Source organism: Nymphaea colorata, chromosome 9, assembly GCF_008831285.2.
Source record: "Nymphaea colorata isolate Beijing-Zhang1983 chromosome 9, ASM883128v2, whole genome shotgun sequence".
NCBI lineage: Eukaryota > Viridiplantae > Streptophyta > Magnoliopsida > Nymphaeales > Nymphaeaceae > Nymphaea > Nymphaea colorata.
The window spans coordinates 1,848,050-1,863,004 of NC_045146.1; the positions used below are offsets into that span (position 1 = coordinate 1,848,050).

At 35.8% G+C, this 14,955-nt stretch overlaps 2 protein-coding genes across 2 annotated transcripts; one reads left to right on the forward strand and one right to left on the reverse strand.

Annotated features, from left to right (window-relative positions):
• The first annotated feature begins 1,881 nt into the window (after positions 1-1,881).
• LOC116260197 (transcription factor bHLH126-like) lies at positions 1,882-3,308 on the forward strand. Its single transcript, XM_031638340.2, has 2 exons — positions 1,882-2,424; positions 2,966-3,308. The coding sequence occupies exons 1-2, from the start codon at positions 1,882-1,884 to the stop codon at positions 3,086-3,088; spliced, it is 666 nt and encodes a 221-aa protein (XP_031494200.1). The 3' UTR covers positions 3,089-3,308.
• A 4,927-nt stretch (positions 3,309-8,235) lies between these two features.
• Positions 8,236-14,464, reverse strand: LOC116261329 (phenylacetaldehyde reductase-like). The gene is made up of 6 exons (XM_031640037.2): positions 14,269-14,464; positions 12,916-13,085; positions 12,276-12,467; positions 11,591-11,753; positions 9,601-9,787; positions 8,236-8,517 (listed from the first exon to the last, which is right to left on the reverse strand). The coding sequence occupies exons 1-6, from the start codon at positions 14,375-14,377 to the stop codon at positions 8,373-8,375; spliced, it is 966 nt and encodes a 321-aa protein (XP_031495897.1). The 5' UTR covers positions 14,378-14,464; the 3' UTR covers positions 8,236-8,372.
• Positions 14,465-14,955: the final 491 nt, after the last annotated feature.

Sequence of the window (14,955 nt, forward strand, 5' to 3'; positions counted from 1 at the left end):
CGACCGGACCCGGCCCAGCCCAACCCATCCCCAGAAGGGTTTCACAACCGTTGACTTACTCATCTTGACCCGACCAGACCCAGCCCAACCCGACCAGACCCATCCCGAGAAGGGTTTCGCAACCGTTTGTGGGACCCGCTCCCAAAGGAAAGCTAAGAGGGTCCACGAGACTCTCGTGGGACATCTCTGGTACTGGTGTCCCTTGGCCCTTGCCTTTTACAGATGCCAAAGGCCACTGACATCAATCCAACAATCTCTGATATACCAACTTTTTACCACTTAAGTAACAAATAAAAACTAGAAAATCATTTATTTGCAATCTGACTTTATAGATATGAACTTCAAAATGTTATTTTTCGATAAGGAACATGTATTCGGTTAGTCACTTTCTTTCTCAAATAATGTTTTAACTAATAAAAAAATAAACTTATTTGAACTTTATGTGCTGATCATAATATTCTAAATGAAGTAAAAATTTTACGCAAAAAAATGTTGTTTTAACTACACTTATCACAAATCACGAATCTGCTAGCCTGACTTATACTGTTAAAATAATGTAGATTATTATTTAAATTAAATATGAATTACTGGTAACGATAAATTTACTCAAGACAAGCTACAAGGTCACATTGCAAAGAAACACATAATGAATATATATTTTTAATAGGTGAATATGGAAATCATTTAACAATCATGAGCTGTCCCACCAAGTAAATTGGTGCATCATAATAGTGAAGAAGAACCAGCTTCTATTTCCTTTTCTAGCAATAGTACAAGTCCCTTTGGCCGTTCATTGTAGGAATAAATATTTATCTTTTACCAAATTTGAGTATTTTTAAACAAGTGTTCCTCCAACGAATTTATCTGCTGCCCTATTGAATTGACCTCAAGTTACGTGCATAGGGGATTCGGTGACAATAATGGAAATATATTTTTATTAAAAGAATAAAAAAAGATTGTGAAAAATGAAAATGTCTAAAATATCCACTTTAGTTATCTTCAAAAAGGCCCCATCCTCTTTTAGTGCATATTTATTGCATGCAATCGGGTGGGGAAGCCTATCCCCCACTATTGGCACACGACTGTGGGGGTTAGCTTACGTGTTCTGTGTTCAACATACAAGCTGCTCCTTAAGAGTGTGTTTGATTGCTCAGATGACCTACCGAGTTCTTAGATTTGTAGGAATTTCAAGAGGACTTGGAGATCGATGTCTAACAGAAAATCTAAAACTTTAGCTTCCAAATCAATAAGCTCAGTATATATATATATAAAAGAAAACCAGTTTCAAAAATACATGGATTTTCAAGTTTATTTTCTCTTCATTATTTAGTATTTGTTTGAGTAAACAGATGGTTCGTAAGTAAAGATAGAGAGAGAAAGAAAGAAAGTTTGAAACTATGGAACATTATATATATATATATATATATATATATATATATATATATATATATATCAAAAAGAAAGTGAATGATAGATATTAGATACTAGCTGCTAGACAGTTAAAAACTAAACTTGGCTTTGAATTTTTTTTAATTGATGATTAAGAGAAAAGGGTCGACACTATGTACTGAAAAATATATAGACTGAGCATCCATATGCAGTTGATATATATATATATATTATCTCCGTAACACGAAGTATATAGATCCTGTTGGGATTACTTCTGTTATATAAAACTACAAGGAATTCACTGGCATATTCTGATTTCAGGCAGATCACGATAAATAATACATTTATGAATGTACTGTGAAGCAAGGTCGAAAATTCCTATCGTGTATGCAATTTAATAGGTTACCAACCAATACATATATTTTTGAGTGAGTGGGAGATATGCAATTTAATAAGAGGAGAGAAGAAAAGAGGAGGAGAAAGAAGAAGACAATGGAGTGGAGCGATGGGGAGGGAGGCGGCGGCGGCGATGAGAGGGGAGGAGGAGGAGGAGGGGACGCGAGGGAGCGGCACAAGCTGGCTGAGAGGGAGAGGAGGAAGTCGATGAGGGAGCTGTTTCTGTGCCTGCACTCCCACCTGCCTCACTCGCAGACGGTGAGGAAGGAGCAATCGGCGATCCTGGACGAGATCATCAAGTATATCCCTCTCGCCGCCGCCCGCCTCCGCACTCTCCAGTCCAGGCGCGACGAGCTCGCCCGCTCCTCCTCCTCCCCCCGCGGCCTCACCCACGTCACCGACCGCAACAACGCTTCCTCTCTCGACTTCGACATCCGCGTCATGCCGGATTCCGCCTCCTCCGTCGCCGTCCGGGTGCGGGGCAACCGCGTCAACGTCTCCCTCACAGACACCAAGGGCGCTGCCCCGACCATGCTCCTCTCCACCCTTCTCGCCGAGCTGGAAGCTCACCAACTGGAGCTCGTCCGCGCCACCCACTGCAGAGACGGTTCCAGGCTCCTTCACCACTCCGAGTGCCAGGTTCCAACGATCGATCCTCTCTCTCTTCTGTCGTCGCTTTTTGTTTCTTCTTCAAAAAATGTCAAGTACATCACTTCAAGATGGATGAAAATGGCCTCACGTTATATCATGACTCTTTCTCAGTTAAAGTCTTCAGTTCTCTCGCCATCACAAATCACCTGGTTGAGTGACAAAACCAGCGGAAAAAAAAAAAACATTTAATTTATACGAAGCTTGATGGTACGAACATTTTTGCTACTGGTAATTTATGAGAAAAGATGTGTTGATTCAAGTAATTTGCATATAACATATTGATTTTGTCACCAGCTATGAGATCTTTAAGAGCAGTTGGCTTTTTAAAACTCAAAAAATGATCTAGTGCTCAGTATAGTTTTCTGAACAAGTTGCATGTTAAATTGCACAAAAAATACATTATATAGTGTTTGTCGATCTATGCAAACAATCAGATGTTAATTGATTCAACTGATATTTCGGGTGGCTATATATAGATGATGGTATATATGTATATATAGATGTTTGGGTGGATGAATGGTTACTGCAGGTGGTGGAAGGGCTGGGGATATCAACAGCACTGCTGAAAACCAGACTTCAAGGTTTGGCATGTAAAGTGCACAGCTTGAAAAGATCTTCCATCCTTAATAGGAGCTTCCACCAAATCGATTGATTCATGCCGCGCTTGTTGCCACATTAACAAGCACTTCTCTAGATGGATCTTTCCTTCCATTCCTCTCTCTCTCTCTCTCTCTCTCTCTTTATATATCTATCTATCTTTTTTTTCTCTCTCTCTCTCAATTAATGTCTCCCTTGTAGCTTTGAGTTGGTGCAAGACAATAATGTTTGGTTTATGCTTTCAAATAAATTACTACCTTGATTGTGAATGTGCACACCTAAGAGATCGCTAAGAGTAGTTTCCATGACTTTGTCCCAAATATTGGGATCAATTTTATGAACATATAGTTTTATTGTTTCATGAATCTGCTCAAGTCATTGGGTAGATTCATGAATCCCTCAAACTTGTTTGGAGAAATGAACCATTTGTAACTATTCTTTTTATTTGTGTCAAAATTATGATATGAATAACCCTTGGATCATGTTTATAAACAATTTTATACTGTTCAATTTGCCAACCCAACGGTCTAACAATTGTCAATGCCAAACCAACTGCTTGGCTCGGCCTTAATTCGGGCCAAGTACCGAGTACTTGATGGCAGCTCAACCAGGTGCAAGCAAGGGCGGAGCCAGGATTTTTTTTCAGGGCGGGCCGAACGGTCCAACGAACTGTAATACATTATTATTATTATTATTATTATTATTATTATTATTATTATTATTATATATATATATATATATATAACACTTTAGATATTTGCAAACCACAGTGTAGTAGAAGTGAATATATGTCGTATATAATTGCCCATGTCATGAACGTGAAGCGCAACCTGTCTTACGACATATTTTAATAATTGTTTATGTCATTAGTACAAAACACGATCTGTCCTAAACAGATAAGATGCTTTATTTCTAAACAAATAAGGTGTGAACATAAAGTGGACATACAAATATCACAACAAAAAATATAGCAAACAAAGACATCTATAAACTAGAAAACCAAAATAAATATTACTTACCTAAAACAAGCAATTTTGCATCCCTGATACCATGAGTTTTGGAACCACTGTAATTTAGGCTCTGTCCAAACTCTATAACTTCACACACAAAATAGCATAGCAGCAGCTCTAGCTCTGTCTCTTCTGTAGCTTATGGCTTTAATGATCTATTAATCTCACATGGTATGGGCCTATGGCCGAAATTGAAAACTAATTGCAGGCCTTAACCGGGATTTACTAGATCAGTTAGTTCCAGTTGTTTGTGCTCTTGATATGCAAATCTTAAATGATGCAAATCTTAAATGTAGAATGTATTTTCTAAAATATACAAATTACAAAATCTTTTAGGCAAACTCAGATGGTCCAATATTTCATCCACCATAGCCCATAGGGAAGAGGAAAATGATAGAAAAGGTTAAGCAAAAAGAAACACAAAAAATAAAAGAATAAAAAAAAACGGCCCCACCATATTTCACTAAGCAACAAAAATGAAGACCATTATAATAAAGAATGGAAGAAAGTCAGGAAATGACCCCACCTGTTCCTGAAGCCAGCAGGGTGCTCATGAAACCCTCTCCCTCTCTTTTGTCTATGGTTTTCTCCTCCTTGTGTGTGGGTTTTTCCTTTTTTTTTTTAACACTAAATGTTGAAATAGGGCAAACAAAAGCAGGGCGGGCATGAGGTTGAACCCGAATTCAAATATTACATAGCAGTAATAAAATTTCTAAATTTTTATAATTATTTTTTTTTTCATTCCTCTTTGTGTTTAGTCTTTGGATGATTGTTTGTATATTATCTTTCATGACATTTTGCTTATGATGGTAGAATATTTTATTTACCAACAAAAAAAAAAAAGGTTGGGATCGTATGGATGCTCTTATCTACATTCACTCGTGAGCATTAAAATTTTATAATTTTTTATTCTTGCGTCTTTGTACGTTTTTTCCCGAACGTTAAAAAAATTCGCAGCAAACAGAAGACGTTGTCAGATAAAATAAAAAATATCCAACCACGTGGGCCTCATTAATATGTTTCTTTTTCAATGGTGCCCAAAAAGGCAAAGTTCCAAGTTTCTTTTTTTTCTACTTTCCGTTACATTTTTTTGGGAAAAAGTTTAATTTATAATTTTTTTTTACATGCATTCTCTTTTTATCAATGAATGGACGTGCATGATATTGAAAAGTACTAATGATCTTAAAATTAAAAGTACTTTTATAAAGTTATTCATATTTTCCTCTCTCTTCTTTCTTTCTCTCTCAAAAAAAATTAAAGCTTACAAATTTCCACCTTTTGTCATAAATAAAGATGGCTCTAAACAACTTTTTCATCTTAATTGAAGCTCCAAAAGTTTTTCCATAGCTCTGATTTTACTCATAACTTTTGTCGTCCAAACAATGATTCCTGAAAGGTTCACCCGACTTAAAGTTCACACCGCCCGAGCCTTTTTAAGTATAAGGCATGCTTTTGATTATTTAGAATGTCATTTTAAATTTACTATACCATAACAACAAAATTCGTGTTTTAGAGATTTAAAATAAAAACTGACCACTTACTAACCTTTGCGCTATCTTCCCTAGGTCGGGAATTTTTGAGATTGTACCTTTTACTTGTTTTTACACGGAGCACATCTGTGCTCTTCAGCAGGCACGGTAGCGTTTGAAATCCTGATATTATATCAGATGTTTCTCTTTAAAATGCAAGATATTTTAATACCAGACTTTGGTGGGATGGAACAATAGTTTCAGGTTCTATAATGCCACCGTGTGCGATGGTCGGAAATTTTTATTTCAGGTGGTTTTGATACCGGGTTTGATGGCACGGTATTAAAATTTCATTTGACGAAAGTAATGACATTTGCAAAAACACAACCTGCTTTTAATGTAGTGTTGCAAAAAAAAAAAGACCTCTTGCACCATACAGTGTGTTCATAAATAAATGTGATGACGGCCATGCCAAGTACAATTTGATGTATATATATATATATATATTAAAGCAGATGATGCATAGCCTTCTCTAATAGATCAAAACAGATAAGGCAAAATTTACATCTCCCCAAAATGACGGTTAATAATGGATAGGAAATCAAAAAAATGAATTGATGAAAAAGTAATCGCATGTGAAAACTAGATATGCAAATGCAACTTGCTAAACCCCAAAATGCATTCCAGAGATACGAGTAGGAAAAAATTGTAAAAACGAGGGAGGGCAGTAGGGAAGATTGGAGGACGGGTTGGCCCCTTTGTCGAAGAGAAGTCGCACATATTTCAGGGACTTTTTATCTTTTGGTAACTAATCCATGGATTTTTTGTTTGGGGCCATCAAACGGGCCCATAGGATGGGGCAGACTGTTAAGGTGTCTGATAAATTTAATTAATTTTTTGGGTTACGTGCATGAGACAGATTCATGAAACATTTTTTAAAGTGTCTAATAAATTTAACCAATTTTTGAGACAGGTGCATGGCACAGTAACATTTGGATGCTCGAATGAGGTATCAATGACATGTAGTCCATCTAGGAAGCTCTGTTTAGGATAAAACGTCAGCAAATCTCAATTTTTATCTCATTCTTATACATTGGAAGGAAAAAGTTATATTTAGTATAAATTGACTGTCATTGTGCTTGTTTACACCGTTATATTATGAAGAAAAAGTGTTTCCATAGTACACTTGAACACTCCCAAAAAAACACAATAAATTAAATGGCCATTTAAAACTAAAAAAAACGTTAAAAACAAAAAGAACTCGCTTTTAATACGTTTTTTTCAATTTTTTCATTTTTTTCAGTTTTTTAATGCCAAACAGTTTTTTTCATTTGCTAGTTTTTATTTGTTGCGAATCTACTTACCATTTGATGTTTGTGTTATTAGTTTCTCATTTATTTTATTTTTTCCTTTTTTTACTTTTTAATTTTTTTAAAAAATTTACCGTATTTTTTCTTCTTTTTTTTCCTTTTTTTCAAGCTCGAGGATTTTCACATCCTCATTGATGATTTTCAGTAATGTCACTTAAAATTTTCAACATTATGTCAAAACCCATTAACTCCCGTTTGGTTGTTAACGTTCATGTTAATTATCAACATTTTCAAATGATCTTTTGTGGTAAAATTGTCTTTCACAAATCTGTTACTAGTTTTTCTAAAGGAACAAAATACTTCATCTTTAGCATGTCACGTTTGCAATCTTTTGAAACATTTAAGACTTTTTATCGAAAGCAGCATTGGACAGCAATGCGGTTTTCATAGAAGGTTTGAGCATTTTGCAGAAAAAAAAAATGGCATGAATAGTTTGAAGGATTCCAGTAATAATTACATAATTCACATCTTGTGGCTAGTTAAATAACGGTTGACATGCCCATAATAGAAAATTTATCAAAATCTTCCTTTTATTGATTGTTTTCCAAGTATGATTTCTCTTGAAGTTCTTATCGGTGGACATTGTTTCTTTTCGGTTGCATCTTATTTCCCACAGATCTGAGGTCCAAGGTGATCCAAAATCAACTGTAGCTGAAATCCACAGTTGTAAGAAACTGTAGATTTTAGTATCAACCCTCTAAATTCGCAATGGTATGAGATTACCTCGATTCTTAAGTGTTCATGGTAATCAAATGCAACCTTCTTTCTTGTTTGCTTTTGTGAGAAAAGTGTTAAAATTAGTCTCAGGACCTGCCATTGCAATTGGAGCTTTGCCATTTACAGTTACCTTGATTGTCTTTTTATGAAGTGCTTACATGTGCCATAAGTTGTCAATAAATAACTTAAAGGTGCTTGTGGATGAACTAACAAAATAAGCTCATCCTGCTATCAATTATCAGAAAGAGGTTGCTTTTAAGGAAAAGTAAAACTTGATGCAAACTGTCTAAATGAATCTGACTTTTGCTAAAATGCTGGTTTAGTAAAAACGTTTGAGTTTAGCCCATCCCTTAGAAGTTGGGAATTTTTCTAGTAAGTACCTGTTATTCCTGTTCTTGATGAGGATGGCTTTATCTTTTATGATCAGCTTTTTCAACAAATGAAAGGAGACATTTAAACTCCAAAAGAAGTTGAAGACATTTTGAAAAGCCTAAACTGAGGCTTTTATTCGAGGCTGCCCTTCATCAAAATTTCGTTAGACTTCAGTCGTACAATATAAAACACAACATAAACTCATAGATAGATGATTTTTTCTTAGGAAGGAGGAAGGGATAAAATGCAGAAGAAGATCGCGTGTAAAAAAATCCAGAAGTGTTCTAACAATTTCAGCATTCCAAGTATCCAAGATAATGAGACATACCAAAGATGTTCATCATCCTAAAAAACATCATATTGGCCTGGTTAAAGTCCGATTCTCTCTCAAATCTGATTTACTAAAGCTTGGCAAATTTCTTCTCCTTCAAGCTTTCGACTGTTTCTTTGAGACTCACCTCTAAAGGAATGTAATTTATTCCCAGCTTCAGAGCCTTCTCCTTCGACACTTGGTAAGTCGGAACAAAAGGTCTGTCATCTGCACACCTGCAAAAATAAGAAACCAATAGTTACCTTCTCTAGCAGAAGATAAAGAATGTAATGCAGCATTTAAGAAAAGAACTGCAACCTATTATGGACACGTATAGAAAAAATGCTACTGGAATGATCTATCTAAAGCAAAGCCACTTCTTCAAGTTCCACGCACAAGGAAATCTTTCTGTTACGCAAAGGAAAGACACTAATGGCCACTGCCAGAAGGTGAGAACGAGTGGCAAAACAGTATAACAGTCAAGTTCAATAGAATGAAGCAATCTTAAGGAAGATGCAGCAGATATTGGTTAAATGAGAGAGAAAGAGAGAGGGTGACGCAGTCATTAGAGTTCCTCACTCTAATCCCCACGGGAAAAGCACCAAAGGCTATTCAATACTAAAAGAGGACTAAGGTTTTCTTAATCACCAATTAGCCCTAAACAAAACAAACGACGCCCTTTTAAGTGGCCTGGCCCATAGATTCGAATTGGATCTTGGGTCCGACAACAATAAAAGATCCAAACTCTAAAAAAACATCAATTAACCAAATAAGCCTAATCCAAAGTCGAAACGGATCCTGATACAGGATCCAATCTAACTCTAACTATACTGCGTCAGAGGGAGTAGCTAATAATAGTCAAATGCATTGCACCATCAAGATCACAAACGTGGTGTGTTTTGTTGATTACATCACATTTCCCAAAAAAAAAAATGTTACCAAGAAATAGATGGTGCTATTCATTTCCAAAACATACTTGGACAAGATCATCAAATGGCACAAGAACTAAAGCAAACTGCACCATTTCTTTGAAACAGCTTTCTTATCAAGATTTTTTTTTTTTCAATTTGAAAGGTCAGCCATAATACAAACTCAAATAACGATAAATATATATTACAATTTACCACCTTTTGAGAAACATATGTGCTCACAATGAAAATCTCGTATTGAAGTGTGGCTGGTTTTGAAGCAAAAGATGAAATGTGAAAGAAGGTAAAAGATGCAGGTCAAGATCCCTAATCTGAGAGATGGATAACTAGAATGGGACTAAAACAAAAGCTTCTATACACAATACAGAAGTTTAATTCCGGAAATCTTACTTGGAAGGGAGCTTGTACTCAGGATATAATTCATGCAGAATTCTCACTATTTCAGAGTAGTGCACGACCCTCTCAACCAAACAGTATCTTCCACTGGCAGAAACATCTTCAAGTGCCAGAATATGGGCCTCAGCAACATCCTTGACATTAACCCATCCAAAAGTTGCATTGGGAAATGTTGGACTACCTGCATTTTGACAATAAAATAACAAGAATCAATTGTTTGGAGTTCCATTAATAACACAAGTCTTCACTAGATAACTAGACATTGCACTAGTTGGAGTTTCGTTTGCACTGCATTTTCAGATCAATCCATTTTCACCGTATTACAAAATTGATTGCTGATGAAATCAAAGGCTATCTATTTTGCCTACACACAGCACGGAAGCTTAGGGCCAAAATACACTGCTTGCAGAAACCATGCCTGTTTTCATTCTAGACATGGACCACGATTGCATCTCTCACTATCTGAAGGATGCTTAAAATTGCTCCAGAAAAAATTTCAAGGTCCCCAGAGGGATTGTGTAATTCAAGACACCTAGCATACTCAGAAAGAAAGAAAACCTGTAATTCATGACACCTAGCATACTCAGAAAGAAAGAAAACCTACATACTCTTAGTCATCCTGCACCGCTGTGTAGGAAAGAGAGAAATCCCACTTTCTTGAGAGGCTATTTAAAGTATAGAAAGTCCTCCCAAGTACTCCGACTGCATAATTATGTTACATCCCAACCACCTTTTCATGTTTAATTCTCCATATGATATAGCTATAAGTTGGTCTCTTGCTACGGTCTGTACTTCTTCCTGCTGCAAGCATTACTTATCATACACCAATTGTTTTAAACAGCAGGCTACTTCAGCAGATTTCTCAAAAAACCAGAAAAAATTGCTACAGTGTCAGCTACTAGATTATTCCAATATTGACAAGCTCCTTAAGGGTCTTTTTTCCTGTTTTAATTAAAAAGATTGGATAATACTCAAATAGAGGATTCTCATTACTCATACAGATGACCAGAAATTCAAGTAATGTGTCACATATGTGCACTTGTACCATAGTTACTGGAAACTTATAGTTCATCGGGAATCTCACTTTGGTAGAAAGACATTTTGAAGGACAGAAGCTTGATTCTTCCACCAAAAAGAAGCAGAATCTTTGAGGAACTTGTTTCAAATTCATGGGAACTTCGTTTTATTTAGAATGGGAAAAATGTTCCTCAAAGAACTTGCTTTCACTTGATAGACGACTATTTCATCTTTTCTTTGTTTTATTACTACTTTTTCTGAATGCATTTATGTTATTGCAGTAAATATATGTCATTATGTTATCATAATTATAGAATTAATTTTTCAGTAATTTATATCTTACTTTTTCCTCATTTTCAACTTTCAAGTACCATTACTGTATTTAATTTCTTTTGTGCTACTATTTTACTTATATTCTTTGACTTATTTATGAACATCTCACTTCCTGCTTCCTATCAATTTTTAGGCTTGTATCCTGTATTGCTTCCCATATTCCTTTTTGAGTCCAATTTTAAAAAAATATCTTTACAGAGAAGACAACAGCAGCAGTCCGAAGCTTGCACTTTTCTCATTTTACTACTCTGAATTTCTCTTGTAAGAACTTGTAGACTTTCTGGAACACGCATTGTTGTTATCAGTGACAGACTGTGTAGAATCATGCATGTTCATGCTTAAACCAGCATTTCAAATGAATATAATTGTTGAACGTTGAAATGTATTGAGCAGCTTTAGAATGGCAAATTCAGACTGCACAAAATATCAAAAAAATTTTCCACATGAACAGATGCAGCTTAAACAGTCCGGTAGTAATTGTAAAGTTACTTGAACTTGAAACAACTATCTGGCTACCAATTGTAGCTACAATAGAGACACATAGTCTCCGTTTGCATCTCAAGGGCAAGATCTAAATTCTTTTAAGTCCATCTTTGTACAGAGAAATGAATTTTTTTTTGTAATCCATGCTTACCATTTATAAGCTTCAAGATTGCTGCAGCACTTGTGTTCAGTGTTGGCTGCAAAAGGGGACCAATAACCATTGCAGGATTTATCGTCACAATGTCCATTTTCGCCTCTTTTGCAAACCTCCAAGCATGCTCCTCTGCCAAGGTTTTTGAAAGTATGTACCATGACTGCATATGGAACAGAACTCTAAGCAGAAGAATTTATGAAGTTTTACCATAAGAATAATCAAGTAGATGAGCCTGTGAATAAATAACAAAAATAGAAAATAAACTTTTATAAAACAATTCTCCATTAGATAAAAACCAAGACCGAAGCATAAACAGGAGTAGCATGGGGAGAAGTATATGGTAGAGGATAAATCCAGGAAAATCCTGACAGACAATAGCAATAGACAAGATTGTGTCATGTAATCATTTGACTGGCCCATCGACCAAGATAATAAGATCATAATATGCCTTTTTCTCTTAAATTTGAAACAAGAATATAATCGTAGAATATAGCATACAACGGCAGAGTTTTCCATTCTCCTTTTCTTTTCTCATTATGTACCATCAGTAAAGGAACAATTTCCACCATCAAAGAGATTGTAGTAAAAAAAAAAAAAAAATCTGAGAAGCAAACGTGCACCCAGACATACACAAAAAGACAGACAGAGGATGTTCAAACTTCAAACTTCAAAAGCCACCAACCTTTGCTTCCCTGCAGGCATCAGCATCCGAGAACCAAGTTTCATCAACCACCACGTCAGGAGCACGTGTGAGTCGATTATAGGCAACAGCAGCCATAGATGATGTCACAACCACTCTTTTGATGGAAGAAAACTTGGCACATGAGGCAAAGACATTTAATGTTCCTTTAACTGCAGGATCTATTAATTCAGCCTGGTATTTTCAAATGAAAAATGGTAATAAGATGAATGTCCAAGTTAGTGCTAAAGATACCACAAGACAGGAAAACAAGTATAATAACCCAATCATTAATTTTCTTTGTATCCATTAACTAAATGACCTGCTATCTACCTTTTTCTGCAGCATATAGCTTTTCAGGAAGAATTAATACTAATGAGGCAAAAGGAAACAAGTTAAAGAACTTCATAGTTTAATTCGAAATCCATGAAACAACTAACGGAAGAAACTTTATGTGCAAGGGATGAAGAACACACGAAGGAGAAAAGGGAAGCATCAACTTCCGAACTTGAGAATGACTAGAAGAGAAATGCAATTGCCTGAATAAATTTCTGCTAGTGCAAAAGGACATACCAAGAGAAGAAATGACTATATCAAAATTAGGAACAAGTAATGCTTTAAAATCAAAGGACATAGGACCAACCTGAGGATCTTGAACATCATGATAAAATGGTGATGCTGTATGAAAAACACCATCACAGTCAGTGACAGCAGTATCAAAGGCTCCCTCGTCCAGTAGGTTGGCTTTGAATAAATGGAGCCTCTCACTGGCTCCTTCAAGAGCTCTTAAGTGCTCTGTCTTCTTCGGATCATCTGATAATGCATACGCCCATTAGAATCGGAATGACAAAGAGAGAGATGCCTCAGGGAGATTAGAGAACGCAAACCAAAAAAAAATCCAGCGTCAATTATGCATGCACGTGAGGTATGTACATTGCATGCCACTCTAGAAACTGTCAGCGTAAAATGCGGAAGATTATAAAATGAGAGAGAGAGAAAGAGAGGGACCTGTTTTTCTCAGATTTAGATGAATAAATTAAAAACAATAAATTAATAGCACAATTTTAGCAACAAAAAAATAACTTAAATTGGTAAAGAAAAAAGACAAGAAGATAATAAATTAATAGAACTGATATAGATGATTGAAGTGACTTATATATTGGAATAAAACGATTTTTCTTGAAGATACAACTAATTGATCTGGAAAGGGAAATGGGAAAGGAGAACAAAATTGTCACGGAAATTACCATCGAAAATGTGTCAAAAGTTTTTTAAAAAAAAAACCCAACGCTAAACCAGTGTTTCATATCGCGAAGCTTAGAACTTCAAAGACTACCATGACCTCAGTTTCCATTCTCACCAACGGGTAGCTCTAATTTTGTCCAGGTAAAAAGAAATTGAGTGACATAAAATTCGGAAGCAGAAGTTTTCCCAAATGCCGCGATCCTCATGTCCATCGTTTCTGAATAAGCACAACTTTAGAATCTCGTCAATACAATTTCAACTACTTTTTCATTCTTCTCTTTTTGGGATTCTGATCGCTACAACGTTTTCCAGTTCTCCTATTTTAGTGTAACAATTCCACCACTAAGATATATTGAAACCTCAAAGTTCCATAGCTTCACCCGGAATAGCTATCGACCCTTTACAAAGCTAACGAAACTATACCCAATATTCTAAAAAAGATAAAATAACACATAATGCAATTGAATAAATGAAGCTCCACATAAAACAAAAAACGCGTCAAAATAAAACAGAAATACGCATGTGGGCATGCTGAGGATCGAAAGAACTCTAAAACAATCGATGTTTCTTGACATATCATCAGCAGAAAAATGATCAATTTCATATACAAACAAGAAGAATAATCAAAATTACTGTAAGATTATGCTTTTTGTGATTTGTGCGATCCCACATAGAAAATGCTTGGATGAAAGGAGGAGGGGTCAGGGGTTGGTGATGCAAGGAGGGGAAAGAAGAAGGGAAAAGACAAGACCAGGGTCTCTGACGGTAGCTCTGACGGTGTATCCCCTTTGAAGAAGGAGCTTCACCAGCCACGATGCTATGTAACCAGATGCCCCTGTCACACACACCAGTTTCCCCATTCTCTCTCTCTCTCTCTCCCCACTTTGCCTGCAGCAAGGTAGACAGAAGTAACCTGTGCTTGCTAGACGGGAAAACACCTTTACCGAGGAATACTAATTTAAGGTTTCAAAATGATCTCAATTTTATCAAACGTGATGGATTTTTCGACCATTTTCCTTGAATATGGAATCTTCATTTTGGTACGCATCAATTCTTTAACCTTCGCTGCCCATTTTTTTCAGGTAGAAAAAAATTAAAAAAAAAAAAAGATTGATAATTTATTGTTTATATTATCAATAAAAAATCATTATACTTTATCAAAATATATATAAAAACTCATTGTTTCATCATGTAATTAGTTCTTACTCTAGCTTCAATTTTTTTTCTCTTTCATGGCTTCCCACTCACAAACCAAAAACAAAATTCATAATTAAAAAGTTCAAATGATCAATAATTAAGTGTTTCATGAATCTAACAAAGGAGCTTCTAACCTCAATCAGGCTACCGTTTCTCTCTGCCACTGGTCATAAAATTAACAATGACTAACTCAAAAAGCCCCAAATACGTAAAGAAAGCTCAACACATGATTGGACAATTC